Source organism: Xenopus laevis, chromosome 9_10L, assembly GCF_017654675.1.
Source record: "Xenopus laevis strain J_2021 chromosome 9_10L, Xenopus_laevis_v10.1, whole genome shotgun sequence".
Taxonomy (NCBI): domain Eukaryota; kingdom Metazoa; phylum Chordata; class Amphibia; order Anura; family Pipidae; genus Xenopus; species Xenopus laevis.
Genome location: NC_054387.1, coordinates 134,146,393 through 134,166,316, shown reverse-complemented (window position 1 = coordinate 134,166,316; position 19,924 = coordinate 134,146,393). Strand labels below are relative to the sequence as shown.

At 42.2% G+C, this 19,924-nt stretch overlaps 3 protein-coding genes across 3 annotated transcripts in view; 2 read left to right on the top strand and 1 right to left on the bottom strand.

Moving 5' to 3' along the window:
- The window catches only part of LOC108703757 (oocyte zinc finger protein XlCOF8.4-like), a 30,321-nt gene extending 27,718 nt beyond the window's left edge, over window positions 1–2,603 (top strand). Inside the window, exons 6-7 of the mRNA XM_018240054.2 lie at window positions 52–160; window positions 314–2,603. Of these exons, the coding sequence (XP_018095543.2) occupies window positions 52–160; window positions 314–2,016 (1,812 nt within the window). The 3' untranslated portion in view covers window positions 2,017–2,603. The remainder of the gene's footprint in view (window positions 1–51; window positions 161–313) is intronic.
- A 3,999-nt stretch (window positions 2,604–6,602) lies between these two features.
- On the top strand, window positions 6,603–10,473 carry LOC108703842 (oocyte zinc finger protein XlCOF7.1-like). The gene is made up of 4 exons (XM_018240150.2): window positions 6,603–7,598; window positions 7,702–7,839; window positions 7,929–8,052; window positions 8,364–10,473. The coding sequence occupies exons 1-4, from the start codon at window positions 7,467–7,469 to the stop codon at window positions 9,836–9,838; spliced, it is 1,869 nt and encodes a 622-aa protein (XP_018095639.2). The 5' UTR covers window positions 6,603–7,466; the 3' UTR covers window positions 9,839–10,473.
- A 4,450-nt stretch (window positions 10,474–14,923) lies between these two features.
- LOC121398051 (oocyte zinc finger protein XlCOF7.2-like) lies at window positions 14,924–17,080 on the bottom strand. Its single transcript, XM_041576596.1, has 3 exons — window positions 17,048–17,080; window positions 16,832–16,958; window positions 14,924–16,506 (listed from the first exon to the last, which is right to left on the bottom strand). The coding sequence occupies exons 1-3, from the start codon at window positions 17,078–17,080 to the stop codon at window positions 15,260–15,262; spliced, it is 1,407 nt and encodes a 468-aa protein (XP_041432530.1). The 3' UTR covers window positions 14,924–15,259.
- Window positions 17,081–19,924: the final 2,844 nt, after the last annotated feature.

The window sequence follows — 19,924 nt, the reverse complement described above, 5'->3', positions numbered from 1 at the left end:
TAATCCCTTTCTCTGGCTGGGGGATGACTGGAACATTGTGTGTGACAGGTTGCCATAAGGACTGGTCATGTTTCCATCTATTTTTCCTTGGACGAGTGGGACTATATAAAAGGAAACAGGGAAGGGATGAAGGGGGAGCCAAAGCAGCTCCACCCACCAGGTAAGTAAAAGTCATTTTTTCTGTATGATGATGTAAATATGATGGAATTTGTTTTGATGGTATTTTGAGGAGTGGGTGGGCAATGTTTTATGCATGTATGTGCATTTATGGGAAAGAGTACCCCAAAAATGTATGTCTTGCTTTCTTTTCCAGTGTGTAGCCATGAAGATCAGAGCACTATTGCAGCTAATCTGGAAGCAACATTATGTTATAATAATGAGCCAAGCAACTTTGTGATTGAAGAAGCAGATTTTTGTGACAATGAAAATCTCACAACTCCTGAAGTTTCTCCAGCAGAACAGCCCCCAACAGCCAATGGGATTAAAGAGGAAGCGGCTTCATGGGAAGGAGGAAGCCAATCAGATTGCAGCGTTAATCCACTTACAGAACAGATACAGGGAACATATACACCCACTATCATGGGATGCAGCCTGAATACCAGTTTATTAGATAATTATATATTACATGGTATTGCAGAGGAACCAGCTTTATATGAAGGAGGAAACTATTCAGAATATAGTGTTAATCTATTTACAGGACAGATACAGGGAACTGATACCCCTACTCCTATCATGGGATACAGGCTTATAAATAGCTCAAATGAAATGTCAAGTGCAACTCAACAAATACGAGCATTACAAGGAATATATACGTGCTCGGAGTGCCATCAAAGTTTTTATCGAGAAATAGACCTTGTTAAGCATCAGAGGATTCACAGTGTGGAAAAACCGTTTTCCTGTTCGGAGTGTGGGAAATGCTTTACACTTCGCTCAAACCTTAACGCACATAAGAAAATTCACACGGGGGAGAGACCATTCACATGTTCAGAATGTGGGAAATCTTTTATATATCATTCAACTCTCATTTCCCACGTGCAGATTCACAAAAGACTTAAACCTTTTTCTTGCTCTGAATGTGGCAAATGTTTCACACGCCGTGCCTACCTTAATGTCCATCAGATGATTCACTCTGGGGAGAAACCATATACTTGTTCTGACTGTGGCAGGACGTTTACACAACGTTCATACCTTATTGTGCATCAGAGAAATCACACAGGAGAGAAGCCTTTTTCCTGCGCTGAATGTGGGAAATGTTTTACGCTAAGCTCAAACCTCAACGTGCATCAGAAAATTCACACAGGGGAGAAGCCATACTCTTGCTCAGAATGTGGGAAATCTTTCACGTATAATTCATCTCTTATTTCCCATCAACAAGTTCACAAAAGGCTAAAACCTTTTTCATGTTCTGACTGCGGGAAATGTTTCACACGCCGAGCCTACCTTAATATACATCAGCGGATTCACTCCGGGGAGAAACCATTTTCTTGTTCCGTATGTGGGAAATGTTTTGCGCAACGCCCGTACCTTATAGCGCACGAGAAGACGCACTCGGATGAAAATCCCTTCTCCTGTTCCGAATGCGGGAAATGCTTTGCACAACGCACGTACCTTAAAGCACATCTAAAAATTCACTCAGGGGAGAAAGTGCACTCTTGTTTGGAATGTGGAAAGTGTTTTTTACTGCGCTCACGACTCATCGTACATCAGAAAATTCACACAGGAGAAAAACCATATTCCTGCTCTCAGTGTGGCAAATGCTTCACACGACGCGCTCAGCTTGCTCTTCATCAAAACATTCACACAGGGAATAAACCGTACTCTTGTTATGAGTGTGGGAAATGTTTCACAGATCCCTCGACCCTGAATGCTCATCGAAAAATCCACACAGGGGAAAAGCCATACTGTTGTTCTGAATGTGGGAAGTGTTTTGTGCGACCATCAAGACTCGCTGCTCATCAAAGAATTCACACAGGGAAAAGCCTCAATTTTGTTCTGAATGTGGCAAATATTTCGTAGATCGCTCATCCCATACTGCACGTCGGAAACATCCTTCCCATATATTCATATGGGAGAGAAAACATACTCCTATAATGGCGCAAGGTTCCATTTGCTCCACAGCTTCATGTACAGCCCAGAGTTCCTGAATGAAATTTGTACATTTTTTTTTGTATATATTTGATTCAAACACTGGGCTCAACTACCTGAGAGACACATGCCGAATAAAGTTTCACATGTATAAAAATAAATAAAACTAATATTTAAAAAAAAAAAATATTGAAACTTTTCCTTCGGCCATGATGCAACTACTGGAAGGGCAATCCACATGCTGTTTTTATTAGTCAAGATAAAATTCAATAGCCTTTTATTCCTTGGACGTAGATACATGAGTAGAAGAGACCACGCACCTTTATCTGACCAGATTTTACAGATGGAGGATTGGATTATGTGACACCCAACAGCATTCCGTCCTGTTGTCTGCAGCTGCATGACAAGATTTTGTGGGACAGATATTTAAGTCAGTCCTATTTATTATAATTTGTAGGTCGGATTCAGTTACTAACGATGTAAAAAAATTCTCTTGCGTTTTCTTGCAAAATCTTTTTTTTTTTTGCGGAGAGTGATTTTTTCCCATATTCCTATCTTTTTTAAAAAAATAACAAACTCGCCAGGTTTCAGATCACAAGCTTTTATTTTTTAAGAATTGAGGTGAAAAAAATCAGGTCAGGGAAGACAGAAAGTAATCGATGCAAGAAAACAAGAGTGAGCTATAGAACACGCATTTTTTTTTATATATATCTTCACCTAAACCCGGAACATCAAGGGAGAATTTTGTGGATCAGACAGAATCTTATCATTAGGGATGCATCAAATCCACTATTTAGGATTCAGCTGAATCCCAGATTCCTTCGTGAAAGATTACGCAAAATACAGAACCGAATCCAAACCCTAATTTGCATTTGAAAAATTAGGGGCGGGAAAGGAAAAAGTGGAAAAAATATTTGTACTTCCTTTTGTGACAAAAATTCACGTGATTTCCCTTCCCTTCCGTAATTTGCATATGCAAATAAGGATTCAATTTGGTTCAGCGAGGCACAAAGATTCGCCCAAATCCCGAACCAGATCCTGGATTCCATGCTACTTATCATGCAACAGATTTTACAGTTTGCAACAAAATCGGATCATCCATGCTGTAATGTAAATGTGATCACATAACGTTTGGTGGATTCTTGTTTTCATGTGTTTACACCTGAAAACCATGGAGGCAGATTTATTAATTTTTAGAATGGATTTTTTCCCTCGTAACTAAGGCACAACCTCCCCCCACAAATTGACTTGATCGAGTTCTCCATTGTGTTAAAAAGCAAGTAGAAAACAACTTCATTTTTACGAATAACTATAAAATAACTGATGGAATATACATTCCACTGACGTCTATAGACACTCGCCAGAATATAGTTTGCAATATTTTTCATTTGAATTTATGAGATGTTTTGCAATTGCTAGATCTCAAACTTTCCAGCTCAGAACAAAATTCAAAACCATTAGAATTTGCACTTTTAATAAATGTTCCCCAATGTATTGCAGTAAAAAAACAATATTTCATCAGTCTTGCAGCAGATCAACACAAATATGAAGAGCTTCTACCTGTAGAAAACCCTTTTTGCTGGGTAGGGTGCTTAACAGTGAAAGGACCATCTGCCTGTGATCCAAAACATATGTAGCAAACCAGGTACACTGTAGCACACCAAACTTGAAGATTAGAGCATCGAAATTTCTTTATTGGCCCCAAAAACTAGATACATACAAGGCAACGTTTCGGACCCCACTGGGCCCTTTCTCAAGCCTATCTGTGACCTGTAAAACACAAGTTGTACCTGGTTTGCAGTCTTGCAGCAGGTGTCATTTCCTACCAGCACTCGTCTTGTGTCATCAGCAGATCTTTCATGTAGTTGTCAGGTCCAATTTAATCACAATTTCTTTGCAACTACAGGGGGAAGAGGAATGGCCCAGTGCTACTAACAAAGTGTTTGGGGAACCTTTTGATAAACCAGTGAAAATGTAACTTTTATTCAACTCCACACCTTTCTGCCTGGTTTATAAATGTGAGTAGATTGACAAGTCTGATTATCAGACAATTCACACAGGAATAAGACTTCAGTTCTGTATGTAGTGATATGTATCCATCGATGGTCATTGCATAAGTCACCACTAAGTTTGTTTTTACTTCCACTGACTCTACACGTTTACAGTCAATGCACAGATTTAAAGGAGACATATAGGATTAATGAAAAACCCCTAATTTTGTAGGCAATTATAAGTAATATATGGTTTTGCTTTTACATGGTGCTAAAAATTACATTATCTTCAAAAATAGCCCCTTTATTGGAGCTCCTTATCTAAATTGCTACAATTACTTATTTGCTTATCTCAGAATTGTTACAAAGTGTATAATTTGCATGACACTTGAGACACTTTGCATGACACTTGGGAAAGGGTATGTAATGACCCGAAACATGTCGTGTAGTAGCCCTAAATAAACACAACCACAGCGTTTTTGCTACTGAGAAGTGCTCTCCTCATATGTAAATCTGTTTCTTGATATTGGGAAAGCGGTATACCCAAAAGAGAATTTGATGCATTCCTGATAAGTTAAGAAGGCAGTGCGGAGAACGTCTTGCTTATTTCAAGTATCTCATTTGCATCTGGTGGCTGTTCTGGGCTCTCTGCCAAAAGCCAATGAAGTTAGAAACTCTCTTTTTCTGGCTGTTCAGGGCAGAGAAAGTCGTGACTTTTCCGTACAAATGCAGGACTGCTGGTTGAGCTGTCAAAAGAGGGATTGTCCCACTGAAAATGGAACAGTTGGAAGGTATGGTGTGGGTCGACTTTTCCTCAACTAGCCCCACACTTGCACCCGGTTTTGACCTGTACAGCCTGGTATTGCCGGCAGCTTGCATATCACTAGTCGCCAGGGTTTACATATAGGATAAATGAAAAAACACTAATTTTGTATGCAATTATAAGTAATATATGGTGTTGCTTTTACATGGTGCTAAACATTAATATTATCTTTAAAAATAGCCCCTTTATTGGAGCTCCCTATAGATGTTCTCTGGTCCCTGTCTGTGTTTCACATGAGGGGTGGGCGTGTCCCTGCCAGAAGCACAGTAGGAGGGGGACAGCCAATCACAGCCCTGCAGTCACACAAGCACAGACAGGCTTCAGTTCCCTATCAGGTCCTGCTAGCTGCTGATTGGTTCCTGTCCTACAGTGCAGTGAGCTGAGTGCACAGCCTGGGAATTCAGGGAGCAGCAAGTGGAAGAGAAGGGAGGGATTATTAGGGTTTTTGCAGAAATATTCAATAAATCAGCCTGAAACACTACTTTTTTAAGCACAATTCCACTGGTAAGTTCTTATTTTTTACACAAAATGTCTCCTTTAAATAAGGTTTAGTAGCCCTTTATACTCGCGCAGACATAAGTACAATTCCCAGGATGCACCTGCAAGATGAATAAAGCAGCAGTTACCTGAGAAGCTTGTCCCTTTGCTGTATGAATGGCTCCAGTGGTTATTACTGACACCAAATTATCTAGACTGGGGCTCCCCTAATTCCCAATAAAAGTGATTAACATCCCGCCCGGAGGTAACGGAGTATCAGCCGCTTTCCCGGTTTTGCCTCCACCAATGGACACGAAATAAAACACAAACAATCCTGTAACATTACTTCCGCAAACAGCACGTCTCAACCGGAAGTTCCTTCTGCGTGTCAAGTGCAACCATTGCTCAGATTTGCTCTCAGTACCCACGTGATGCTTCTTACTTCCTGCAGCCGGCGCCGTGTTTGAAGTTCCCACCTTGGAAACCACAAACACCCAGAATGCTACCGACTAGCAACTCTTTACTCAGGATCAAATAATACTATCGATTATTTATAATGTTATCGCCTACTAATCCCAGAGTGCGTTGGAAGCAGGAAATAAGCGGCGCCACGTGATGTGTGAGGACCAATCAGGACAGACTTGTCCTACAGCGAGTTGCGGAGGCGATGTGATTCTGTGGGAGAGAAAGTTTAGTCATAAACGAAAGAGTAAATCCCCAGAAACTGTGCTGCGCGTGTTTTAGGCGGAGGGGTTGCTGGTGTCTCCAATCTCTTGGATACGCCAGTGTTCTGCGTGGAAGTCACACGAGAGACCGGCAATGGGCTAATGATATCTGCTTGTCAAACAGCAGCGGCCCATAACTTGATTTAGCGCAGGACTGCAGGTACATGAGAAGTAATGCCGCTTTAGGTCAAGCGCTGCACCGATTGGCTATGAATGTGCACGTGATACACCTGATTTCCTGAAGGCGTTGACACGGGGATTTGTAGTTTACGCCCACAATATTCAATTCCCAGCGTGCCGGTATGTGGAGTATCACGTGATCAATTAGAGCAAATCACTGCAGCGCTTGCTCAGGGAACCGAAGGTCGGAGGCGGAGCTTCTCAATCACAGACTACAGAGGTAGGAATAAAGGTTCCTACTGCACATTAAGTGCCCCGTACTTGATCCTGAGTGTATCAGTTACAGCCGTGGCCTCACCCCCTGCTCTTTACCAGGTCAGCGCTTCCCTCTCAGGTTCCTTGTGTCTGTCCTCCATTGTCTGTGTAGCACAACTGCCCTCACTCACCTTCTTATTAATAATGTCTGCAGCTGACTGAGCTCCTGCTCCAATGGATGAGACAGGGCAGCTCCCTGGGCTTCTGTACAGACTAAACACACCCAGTATAACCTTATTAAATAGCTGCCACTACATCTCACCTCTTAAATCTCTGCTCACACAACATACATGTCAATTAATCAGCTCAGGGGAGGGCTCAGTGTCACAGGGTGTAGTGACGTGTACAGGAGTCACATGGGCAGGATTACTTTATTATATAGGTGGGAATAGGAGGCGTGTCCTGTCACAGTAGGTGGAGCCATCACAAACATGGCTGCCCTCAGTCCTTCATTGCAAAGCAAAGACTCTTGCAGGTAATTAGGTAATGAGCAGGGTTTGTTATGTGGAACAGGCCCGTTTAAAAAGAATAAGGACATAACTAGGAGTAGTGTTATGTTAACTAGATTATTTTATCCACAATATTTTACAGCACATTATTCTTATTTATTTTACAATGTGGCACCATAGCCAAGGTGGGAACTTACATTATTAACCAACACCAACAAATCATCCTCCGTTAGTGCAAACGGGAGGAGACGTAACCCTATCCAACAGAATCTGTAATGTCAACCTAAGGGGAAACAGTCCTACATATATATATATATATATAGTGTCCTGTGTCTCTTGAGTCCAAGCTGTGTGATGCCACAGTAATATCTTAACATAATAAACCACTTTGAGGGAAACTGCTGGGAATAATCCTGTATAGAAATGTGTAAGTGCTTAATTCCAGGGTCACTTCCAGGTCAGTCCCTCCCACAAGGAGCCAATGGGAATGTGGGAGGAAGCGAGTGACACAGGGATGAAGGGGAAGAAGAAGAATAAAAATGAGGAGGAGCGGGGGAAGAAGGAGAGAATGGTGAATCTGACACTGGAGATGATCTATCTGCTGACTGGAGAGGTGAGGGGCACTGTGACTGGCACACTGACAAGAGACTGTCTGTCTGTACAAAGGGGGTCTCTCTGCAGCTCAAACACCATTCTCTCTTCCTTTCAATATTTAGCACTACATCCCTAGGAAGAAGTCAGATGATGGGGGGGCCCTGCATGCCCCTGGCTCCGTCATACAGAAGGAAAATAACAAGAATGACAAGAAGATCCTGGAACTCATGTCCAACATCATCCAGCTGCTGACTGGAGAGGTGGGTACAGCGGCCCCTTATTGTTTAGTAACAGTGGATGATAATCCCTTTCTCTGGCTGGGGGATGACTGGAACATTGTGTGTGACAGGTTGCCATAAGGACTCATCATGTTTCCATCTATTTTTCCTTGGACGAGTGGGACTATATAAAAGGAAACAAGGACCTTTATGAGGAAGGGATAAAGGAGGAGCCTCAGCAGCTCCACCCAATGGGTGAGTAATGGGTGCAGGGCACAACATTTCAGAATCTCATGTATATCTAGTCTTTCTAGAACAACATATCATAGGGGAGCTATACTGCCAATAAAGTTTATTTTTGATTGTATAACCTCCCAAAATAGTAGCTGGGTAACAGTTGTGATGCTGACAGTGTGTTTGGGGGGATGCCAGAGGTTAATGAAAGGGGGGAAAAGGGAAGTTTGGAAAATAAATTAAACATGGTGCTTGTTAAAATTGTGTAATACGTAAATAAGAGAGGGAGAACAAATGTACCAGATGATTTCTCATGCTTGTATCTTTGCCAGACTGTGAATATGAAGATAAGAGAGATATTACAGCTGATCTGGGAGGAACATTATGTTCTAATAATGAGACAAGCAAGACTGGGGCTGAAGGAGCAGATTTTTGTGACAAGGGAAATTCCACAAACCCTGAAATTTTTCCAGTGGAACAGCCCCCACCAGCCAATGGGATTAAAGAGGAAACAACTTTTTGTGAAGGAGGAAACCAATCAGATTGCAGCATTAATCCATTTACAGAACAGATACAGGGAACAGATACACCTACTCCTATCATGGGATGCAGCCTGAAGAACTGTGGGGCAGATAACTACATATTAAATGGTATTAATGAGCAGTCAACTTCATGGGAAGGAGGAAACCAATCAGATTGCAGCATTAATCCACTTACAGAACACATACAGGGAACAGATACACCTACTCCTATCATGGGATGCAGTCTGAATAACAGCTTGTCAGCTAATTATATGTCAGATAATATAGAAGAGGAAGCCGTGTCATGGGAAGAAGAAAAGCTTTCTGATTTCAGAGTTATTACTGTTCCACAAGCAATACAGAATAGCAGGGCAGATAACGCCACCATAGGATGCAGCCTGGCAGAATACTGGTCTATGGGCAGCTCTAGCTCTAAATCACAGACGGTACAAGGCACGAGCAATGGTATGGAGTGTAGTAAAGACAGAAACAATTGTCTCGGTAGACATCGGAGATGCCGCAAAAGAGAGGAGCAATTTATTTGTTTTCAGTGTGGAGACTGCTTTAAAACTGGCTCGCAGCTTAAATCTCACGTGAAGACGCACGACAGAAAGAGAATATTTTGTTGCTCTGAATGTGGGAAATGTTTCCCGCGAAGCTCGGAGCTGAACCGTCATGTCCAGAGTCACCCAAGAACCAAACCCTTCTGTTGCTTTGAGTGTGGAAGAAGCTTTAAGCGGTACTCGGATTTTTACTCCCATCAGATCAAGCACACGGGAGAGGAACCCTTCCAGTGCCCTCAGTGTGGCAAACGCTTTACTCGCAGCGCCTACCTGAATGCTCACCTGAGAATGCACGCACGCAAAAAACTCTACTCTTGTTCTGAATGTGGGAAATGTTTCACAGATCAGGCCCCCTTCATCATGCACCAGAGGACTCACACCGGGGAGAAACCATTTGTTTGTTCTGAATGCGGCAAAGGCTTCGCCCAGCGCTCAAACCTCACGTCCCATCAGAAGATTCACAGTGGGGAGAAACCGTTCTCCTGTTCCGAGTGTGGGAAATCGTTTAAACGCCGCAGCAACCTTAAAGTACATCAGAGACTCCACACTGGAAATAAAATGTTTTCATGCTCTGAATGTGGAAAATGCTTTAGAGACCGCTCGAACCTTAATGTCCATCACAGAACCCACACGGGAGAGAAACCCTTTTCCTGTTCTGAATGTGGGAAATGTTTTACACAACGGGGAGACCTTAAAACACACCACCGGCGAAAACACCAGTGAATGTACAAAACTGTGGGACGCAAAGCAATGTCTATAGGATTTTCCAGAATCCAAGTCTGAAGGTCAGTTAGTGCGAGGTTTTGGTGTGAACAGTTATACGCTGCTCTAGATATTCTTGGAACATTGGCAATGTATTTATATATCATGTTACTATGAGCTGACGAGGATCCTGATGCACTTGCTGCAATGTGATACAAGGAATCTGGCAATTATTTAAAAGAAGAGCTACAAATACATAAAATAACGGCAAACTTGGCGGATTTCACGCGGCTGACAGGATCTGAGACACATTTGCAGGAATGAGCCCCAACAGTTTTGGGTTTCAATCACTTAGGGCTGTGCCATAAGGAGCAAGTAGCCCATGAATGTCTGATATTACTGCGCCCCAATGCTAAATCTTTCATGGGACCCACCACTTGGGAAGATGCTGTTTTTCACTGATACAGCTGCCATGGATCCTCAATATTCATTCCTCCCCCCACGCTATGTTGTTACCATCTCTCTAGCTCAGGGGTTCCCAACCTTTTTTACCCGTGAGCAACATTCACATGTAAAAAAAGTTTTGGAGCAACACAAGCATGAATAATTTTCCTTGTTGTGCTGATTAAAGGAGAACTAAAGTATAACTAAAGAAGTAGGTAGAAATATTATACATTATATTTTGTGCTTCTGTACCAGCCCAAGGCAACCACAGCCCTTTAGCAGTAAAGATCTGTGTCTCCAAAGATGCCCCAGTAGCTCCCCATCTTCTTTTCTGCTGATTCACTGCACATGCTCTGTGCTGCTGTCACTTACTGAGCTTAGGGACCCACTCACAATATACAGTACACATAGAATAGAAATGTCACAATATAAGGCTGATTAGTAATTAATACACATAATTACTACATGGCAGCACAGAAACCAGTGCAATTAGCATCAGAATTGAATAATCAGCAAACCTGTAGCATCAGCTTATATTACAGCCAGGGAAGCTCATTTTCTGCTGGATAATTAGTGACGAGCCCTAAGCTTAGCTTCTCAACAGCCAATCAGAGCCCACTGAGCATGTGAGTGTCACAGACACTTTCCAAGATGGTGACCCCCTGTGACAAGTTTGAAGTCCTGGATCATTGCTGCTGTTGACAAGCTCAAACTTTAGACTGGTGCAATAAGCAGAATATGTAAAATATGAGATTTTTAAACGTATTTGTTTTTAGGGTTTAGTTCTCCTTTAAGGGCTGTGATTGGCTATTTGATAGTCCCTATGTGGACTGACAGCCTACAGGAGGCACTCATTTTTATACAACCAAAACTTGTCTCCAAGTCAGGAATTAAAAAATAATCACCTGCTTTGAGGCCACTGGGAGCAACATCCAAAGGTTATTGAGTAACGTTGCTCACGAGCTACTGGTTGGGGGGCACTGATCTAGCTGAACAACATGTATGTCCATAGAATTTATATATATACAGTATATATATATATATTAGACGTTTTATTTTCTGATAAGCCTTGAAACAATGAATGTTATTCTAAACTCTTTACAGTGTCTCCTCTCTATTCTGAAGACATGAGCCTTAAATGGCCTCCAGTGCTCTGTTTATTATAAAGACATATTTATTTATGTATAAGCTGCCTTTATGCTTGGTCTCCATATAAGATAAATAAAATACTTATTATTTTGTAGACAGTAATGTATACTATATGGTGCTGGTTTTACTTTAGGGCAAAAAATATTATCTTTTAAAAAATTAGCCCCTTTATTGGAGCTCCCTATAGATGTTCTCTGGTCCCTGACTGTGTTTCAAATGAGGGGTGGGCGTGTCCCTGCCAGAAGCACAGTAGGAGGGGGACAGCCAATCACAGCCCTGCAGTCACACAGCACAGACAGACTTCAGTTCCCTATCAGGTCCTGCTAGCTGCTGATTGGTTCCTGTCCTACAGTGCAGTGAGCTGAGTGCACAGCCTGGGAATTCAGGGAGCAGCAAGTGGAAGAGAAGGGAGGGATTATTAGGGGATTTGCAGAAATATTCAATAAATCAGCCTGAAACACTACTTTTTTTTAGCACATTCTTTCTATACTGTATTTAAAAGCGTTTAATGCACTGGCACATTTCTGTTTTTTCCTCTTTAAAAGCTCTCAGGAAGTTCAATCAGTGACCAGCAGTTTATGTTGAGTAGAATAACCATTTAATCTGAAGAGTTTAGTCCATGGAATAAAATGGTAGCCCACCAGAATGTCCCCCCATGTAAATAAAAACATCCCCCAATACTTACCCAAGTGCATAGCTCTGATTCTCGGTGTTCCATTCCCTGGGCTGCAACTGGAGGAATAATGATCTATAGCTACGGCCCTCAAAGAAAAATCCATTGATATTCTTGACAATTGTATGCTCCTAAATTTGTGGCAAAACTTTGCAGAAGATCCTTTTCTCTTTCAACATGATTATTCTAAGCCTGGTCCATACAGACGGCCTTTACTATCACCTGACCTCAGCCCAGCTGAACTGCTATGGAATGAATTGTAACCCCGGCCGTGAGACTAATGCCCAATATCTGTGCCCAACCTCAATGCTTGAACTCCCAGCAACAATGTTCCAACATCTAGTGGGACATTCCCAGAAGCACCGGGGCAGTTATAGCAGCAAAGGGAGGGGCAACTGCATATTCATCCCATTGGTTTGGGAACAAGATGTTGGACAGGCAGGTGTCTGGATACGTTTGGTAATATAGTGTAGTGTTTATAGTAAATAATATACAATATAAGGATATTTCTGTGACCAAGGGACTAGAGTGCTCTCTCTTCCCAATCACTAAACTAACAGAGCACCAAGCAGTCAGTAAAGGGAGTTGCTTTATTCTTTCATTCAGACATATGCTTTAAATAAAGGATGTCCGTGAGCTAGAGAGACTGCCATTGATTAAAAGATCTTTTGTCTCAGAAATGCCAACATTTGGTAAGTACTGCAGGGTAAGGTACCTGATTGGCCTTCCAAATGTTATATTCTGTACCACCTTAAGACTAGGTGAAATCACATTTCACAATCATATGAAGGACGTCTCTACTGTAATCATTGCCTTGTCACATTCCCTACTGAGAGAGGGCGGATAAGGTGTGAAGAGAAGGAGATTTCACCATGAGCATAGGAAGGGGTTCTTTACTGTAAGGGCAGTCAGGTTATGGGATTCCCTACCAAGAGAGGGGGAATGAGTGATTCATTGGTGGGGAGGAAAGGAGATCTCACCATCAGCATAGGAAGGGGTTCTTTACTGTAAGGACAGTCAGGTTATGGAATTCCCTACCAAGAGAGGGGGAATGAGTGATTCATTGGTGGGGAGGAAAGGAGATTTCACCATCAGCATAGGAAGGGGTTCTTTACTGTAAGGACAGTCAGGTTATGGGATTCCCTACAAAGAGAGGGGGAATGAGTGATTCATTGGTGGGGAGGAAAGGAGATTTCACCATCAGCATAGGAAGGGGTTCTTTACTGTAAGGACAGTCAGGTTATGGGATTCCCTACCAAGAGAGGGAGAATGAGTGATTCATTGGTGGGGAGGAAAAGAGATCTCACCATCAGCATAGAAAGGGTTTGTTCCTGGAAGGGCAGTCCTTTTTTATATGGTTATGGGCCTCTTCCTGTTATGTCCCATAACCCCCATCAAGCCACTTTTGTGACATAATTTCACTTGGCAAATTCAGTATGGTTGGCAAGTATGAATTTTTCTACAAAATAAATGATAAATTTAAAATTATTAGCCAAAACATACCAAATCCCAAAAAAAAAAAAATTCACTCCACGGGTATTTATACTTTTTTTTTCTCTTGCCTCATTCTGTAAAGGGACGGCTGTATTATCCAGTTTGTAGCGTACAATAGTAGTGGTAATTAACAATCACACAAGGAGCAGGTTTTTGCAAAATAAAATTAATTGAACATTTCCAACAGCTACACAAATAAAATCCAATTTCAGTACAATGCTGTCGATTCATTGTGCTTCTCATAACAACGAGAAAGTGAAGTACTAAGTTACTGATCAAGTACAGTGATAAACTACGTATGGAGCGGCTGATACAATGACCCACAGAGCAAATAAATTTCGAGGCACATTTATCAAGGGTCAGATTTTAAATTCATGTGCGGTTTTTTTTGTAACTCCCTTAAATTCGAATGAATTCAAAATTCTACCTGGCGAAATGAATTAAAGGAGACATATAGGATAAATGAAAAAATAACTAATTGTGTAGGCAATTATAAGTAATAAATGGTGTTGCTTTTACATGGGGCTAAACATTAATATTATCTTTAAAAACAGCCCCTTTATTGGAGTTCCCTATAGATGTTCTCTGGTCCCTGTCTGTGTTTCAAATGAGGGGTGGGCGTGTCCTAACGGTCCCTGCCAGAAGCACAGTAGGAGGGGACAGCCAATCACAGCCCTGCAGTCACACAAGCACAGACAGGCTTCAGTTCCCTATCAGGTCCTGCTAGCTGCTGATTGGTTCCTGTCCTACAGTGCAGTGAGCTGAGTGCACAGCCTGGGAATTCAGGGAGCAGCAAGTGGAAGAGAAGGGAGGGATTATTAGGGGTTTTGCAGAAATATTCAATAAATCAGCCTGAAACACTACTTTTTTAAACACAATTCTTCTATATCTAAATGAGTATAAAGTACTGGTACGTTCTTACACAATATGTCTCCTTTAATAAAATCGAATTATTTAAACTCAGGTGAATTTCAACGACCCAAAACTTGAATTAAATTAGATTAAATTAAACTTGATTCTTTGAAAAAAAACTTGAATGTCGGGAAGGCTGCAAACATCTCCAAATTGATCCCTGGACCTCTTCCATTGACTTATACAGTAATTTGGCAGGTTTTAGGTGGCGCATAGTCAAATTCGAGTTCTTAAACACCAGAGTATAATAAAATTCGAAAATCTAATTAGATTTTTTTTTTAAAAAAAAAACCTCTAATCCCTAGTGGAATTTGACAGTTTTGACCCTAAGAAAATTAGATTTTTCAATTCCACCCTTAATGTGGATCCAGGATCAAGTCACTTGCAGTACCAAGGATAACCTGACACCCCTTCCCAAATAAAAGTCAGCCACAAACTGTGGAACTACTTTTATTAAGCAAAATCTGAAGACGCCTTGTTTCATTGGTCAAGCAGGGCCAGTGATAGGCAGTTAACCCTTTAATTCCCAGTAGCCCCTGCTGAACTTGTCTTCATACATCGGGAGCATCCTGAACCGCACCCTCCCCATTCTTCCAGTGTAAACAAACACTGACAAATGGAGAGTTGCACTTTTGTGGGTGCAAATGAGGTTTGTTGACATATAAATGATTGATTTGATTAAAAAAATAAATCCTTTCACATGGCCGCTATAAATTGAGCCATTTTCGACTCATAAATTCATAATCCCAGTTTTAGAAGCAATCGTAGGGTCATCGTGCGTGAGCCAAAAATGATTTCTGGTGAACTCTGTAATGTACGATAAGGTGCGAGCGGCGTGTAAAACATTTGCCACACTCAGAACAAGAGTACGGTTTCTCCCCTGTGTGGATTTTCTGGTGGATTTTAAGACTTGAGCGTTGGGTAAAGCATTTGCCGCATTCAGCGCAGGAGTAGGGTTTCTCCCCTGTGTGAATTTTGCGATGTACAGAAAGCTGGGAGCTCTGAGCAAAGCATTTCCCACATATGAAGCAAGCGTAGGGTTTCTCCCCTGTGTGAGTTCTCTGATGTACGGTGAGCTGGGAGCATTGCCTGAAGCATTTGCCACACTCGGAGCAAGAATATGGTTTCTCTCCCGTGTGAGTCTTCTGAGGTCTTCCAAGAGTTCTCTGTCTTCTGAAGCCTCGGCACTCGGAGCCTTGCATAGAGTGTATGCTCTGGGGACACATTTGTGTGGCTGTACTGAGGTTCTCAATATCTTCATTCCAGTTAGTTGCTGATAAATTATAATTCAGGCTGGATTGCATGAATGTTGTACTGTGTGTATCCGTTCCCTGTATCTGTTCTGCAAGTGGATTAATGATGCAATCTGATTGGTTTCCTCCTTCCCATGAAGTCACTTCCTCTTTGATCTCATTTGATACATAACTGGTTGACAAACTGGTATTCAGGCTGTATCCCATCAAAAGATCAGGTGTAGCTGTTCCCATAATAGCAGCAGATGTATTGATTTCCTGTATTGATTTTGAAACAATAAGGTTTCCTTCTTCACATGGAGCCACCTCCACTTTTATATCATCTGATATATACCTGTCTGCAAATCTGTTATTCAGGCTGCATCCCATGATAGGAGGAGAATAGGTATCTGTTCCCTGTATCTGTTCTGTAAGTGGATTAATGCTGCAATCTGATTGGTTGTCTCCTTTCCATGAAGCTGACTGCTCATTAATACCATTTAAGATATAATTATCTACCAAGCTGTTATTCAGGCTGCATCCCATGATAGGAGTAGGTGTATCTGTTCCCTGTATCTGTTCTGTAAGTGGATTAATGCTGCAATCTGATTGGTTTCCCTCTTCACATGAAGTCACTTCCTCTTTAATAACATTTGATGATGGCGGATGTTCCACCGGAGGGTTTGTGAGATTTCCTTTTGTTCCGTCATCCAAAATCTCCCTCAGGTCATCATTACAAGATACTGTTGCTCCCAGATTAGCTGTAATATCTTCATATTCACAATCTGGCAAAGACACAAACCACGGTTTAAAATTAGTTTCTGCATCCAAAAGTATACTTGCCCCAGCCTCAGGATCAGCACTTGACTATAATTATTATTATCAGTAGCCTTGTGTTTCATCACTTGCTAAAAAAAATCGTAATACACAAGTCTTACTGTTAAAAAAACTCTCCTTTCTTCTACTCGTTAGGGAAACCAACTGCAACTCACTAGCTAAGTCTCTACTCCCAGGTCCTAATCACTACCATTAGCAGGCAGGAACCACAATCCTTCCCAGCTCTCTCGCTAACTTCTCCAACATGCTGAAGTAACACATGATTCAACTCACCTACTGAGCGGAGCTGCTGGGGCCCCTCCTCCTTCATCCCTTCCTCATAAAGGTCCTTGTTTCCTTTTATATAGTCCCACTCGTCCAAGGAAAAATAGATGGAAACATGATGAGTCCTTATGGCAACCTGTCACACACAATGTTCCAGTCATCCCCCAGCCAGAGAAAGGGATTATCATCCACTGTTACTAAACAATAAGGGGCCGCTGTACCCACCTCTCCAGTCAGCAGCTGGATGATGTTGGACATGAGTTCCAGGATCTTCTTGTCATTCTTGTTATTTTCCTTCTGTATGACGGAGCCAGGGGCATGCAGGGCCCCCCCATCATCTGACTTCTTCCTAGGGATGTAGTGCTAAATATTGAAAGGAAGAGAGAATGGTGTTTGAGCTGCAGAGAGACCCCCTTTGTACAGACAGACAGTCTCTTGTCAGTGTGCCAGTCACAGTGCCCCTCACCTCTCCAGTCAGCAGATAGATCATCTCCAGTGTCAGATTCACCATTCTCTCCTTCTTCCCCCGCTCCTCCTCCTCCTCCTCATTTTTATCCTTCTTCTTCTTCTTCCCCTTCATCCCTGTGTCACTCGCTTCCTCCCACATTCCCATTGGCTCCTTGTGGGACGGACTGACCTGGAAGTGACCCTGGAATTAAAGGAGACATTTTGTGTAAAAAATAAGAATGTACCAGTGCATTATACTCATTTAGATATAGAAGAATTGTGTTTAAAAAAGTAGTGTTTCAGGCTGATTTATTGAATATTTCTGCAAAAAACCCTAATAATCCCTCCCTTCTCTTCCACTTGCTGCTCCCTGAATTCCCAGGCTGTGCACTCAGCTCACTGCACTGTAGGACAGGAACCAATCAGCAGATAGCAGGACCTGATAGGGAACTGAAGCCTGTCTGTGCTTGTGTGACTGCAGGGCTGTGATTGGCTGTCCCCCTCCTACTGTGCTTCTGGCAGGGACCGTTAGGACACGCCCACCCCTCATGTGAAACACAGACAGGGACCAGAGAACATCTATAGGGAGCTCCAATAAAGGGGCTATTTTTAAAGATAATATTAATATTTAGCACCATGTAAAAGCAACACCATATATTACTAATAATTGCCTACAATAATTAGAGGTTTTTCATTTATCCTATATGTCTCCTTTAAGCATTATCATGGATTATTCTAAGCAGCATCACAGACATTAGTGAAATGATACACTGGGAGCATAAGAACCATTAAAGGAGAAAAGTGGCTGCTAATGAACAAGAATTCAGGGTTCAAACCTGATCATGACCAGTCGCTGAGGGAATGCTATTTGAAAAGACATACTAGACAGTCTTTCCTCGTACTGGAACACAAGGTTAATATGATTATAAAATATTTTATACACTGTGTAACTTTACAGGTACTAGTATATTCTCCACGTGAGGAGACTGTGTGCTAAGATCCTGTTCTAGGAGCTACATAAAAACATCTACATGTAAAGAGACATGACACAGCTATTACTCTTGATGTAATACAAAGGGTTACCTGTAATAAGCTGCATAGTCACCTTCAACACTCATCAGCACTACTACTTTCACATACTGAGGCCCAGTCTGAAGGCCAGTTAGGGGGAGATTTGGGGTGAGTGATTATTTGTACCCTGGGTACCCCTGGAACTATAGCAGGGTGACACCCCAATGTTTCTATATATCTGTAACCTTGTTATGAGCTAAGGGGGCCCAGTCTGAAGGTCAGTTAGGGTGAGATTTGGGGTGATTGCTTATTTGTACCCTGGGTACCCCTGGAACTATAGCAGGGTGACACCCCAATGTTTCTATATATCTGTAACCTTGTTATGAGCTAAGGGGGCCCAGTCTGAAGGCCAGTTAGGGGGAGATTTGGGGTGAGTGTTTATTTGTACCCTGGGTACCCCTGGAACTATAGCAGGGTGACACCCCAATGTTTCTATATATCTGTAACCTTGTTATGAGCTAAGGGGGTCCAGTCTGAAGGTCAGTTAGGGGGAGATTTGGGGTGAGTGTTTATTTGTACCCTGGGTACCCCTGGAACTATAGCAGGGTGACACCCCAATGTTTCTATATATCTGTAACCTTGTTATGAGCTAAGGGGGCCCAGTGTGAAGGTCAGTTAGGGGGAGATTTGGGGTGAGGGATTGTTAGGAGCTAAGGGGACTGGCCAAATGTCTGAAACAAAATGGGTACATTAATCCGAAAAGTCTAAAGATCTCTACTTCAGTTCCTACCTCAGTTGTGTCTTGTTGAGAAGCACCGCCTCCAGTCCCCACTCTAGGCTAAGCACGAATCTGACTGGCTCTGGCATATCATGTGACAATTCTCACTTCCTGCAGCTTGTGCATTATGGGAAATGTAGTGTATTATTACAAAACAAGATTAGGTTGAAGGGGCAGCTGCACTACAAGTCCCAGGATGCTCCAGTCTCACACACACTATTGCCTTTAGTTAATCTTCCAGATAGTAGAAACACCACATAGCGTTCTATTGCTAAACAGTAGTTCTGTGACTGAACCTGCCTGGGCCAGTAATGCAGGAAATAATATACTGTATATAATATAGGGCTGTAAGAAGTACATGCTGCATTGTGGGAAATGCTAGTGAGCTAATGGAACGAGGATGCCTGATTTATCTGGTACATTCCTGCAGCATTTCTCCAGATTTAGTTGGACTACAATTCCCATCATACTCTGCTGCTAACTATCAAGATGGAGTTGAGTTGATCTACAGGGAGGGCATTTTTTTAGTAGCTTGAAAAAAAAAAACAAATTTTGTAGGTAATTATGAATAATATGTGGTCTTGGTGTCACATGGTGCTAAAAATTTATATTATCTTTAAAAACAGCCCCTTTATTGGAGTTCCCTATAGATGTTCTCTGGTCCCTGTCTGTGTTTCAAATGAGGGGTGGGCGTGTCCTAACGGTCCCTGCCAGAAGCACAGTAGGAGGGGGACAGCCAATCACAGCCCTGCAGTCACACAAGCACAGACAGGCTTCAGTTCCCTATCAGGTCCTGCTAGCTGCTGATTGGTTCCTGTCCTACAGTGCAGTGAGCTGAGTGCACAGCCTGGGAATTCAGGGAGCAG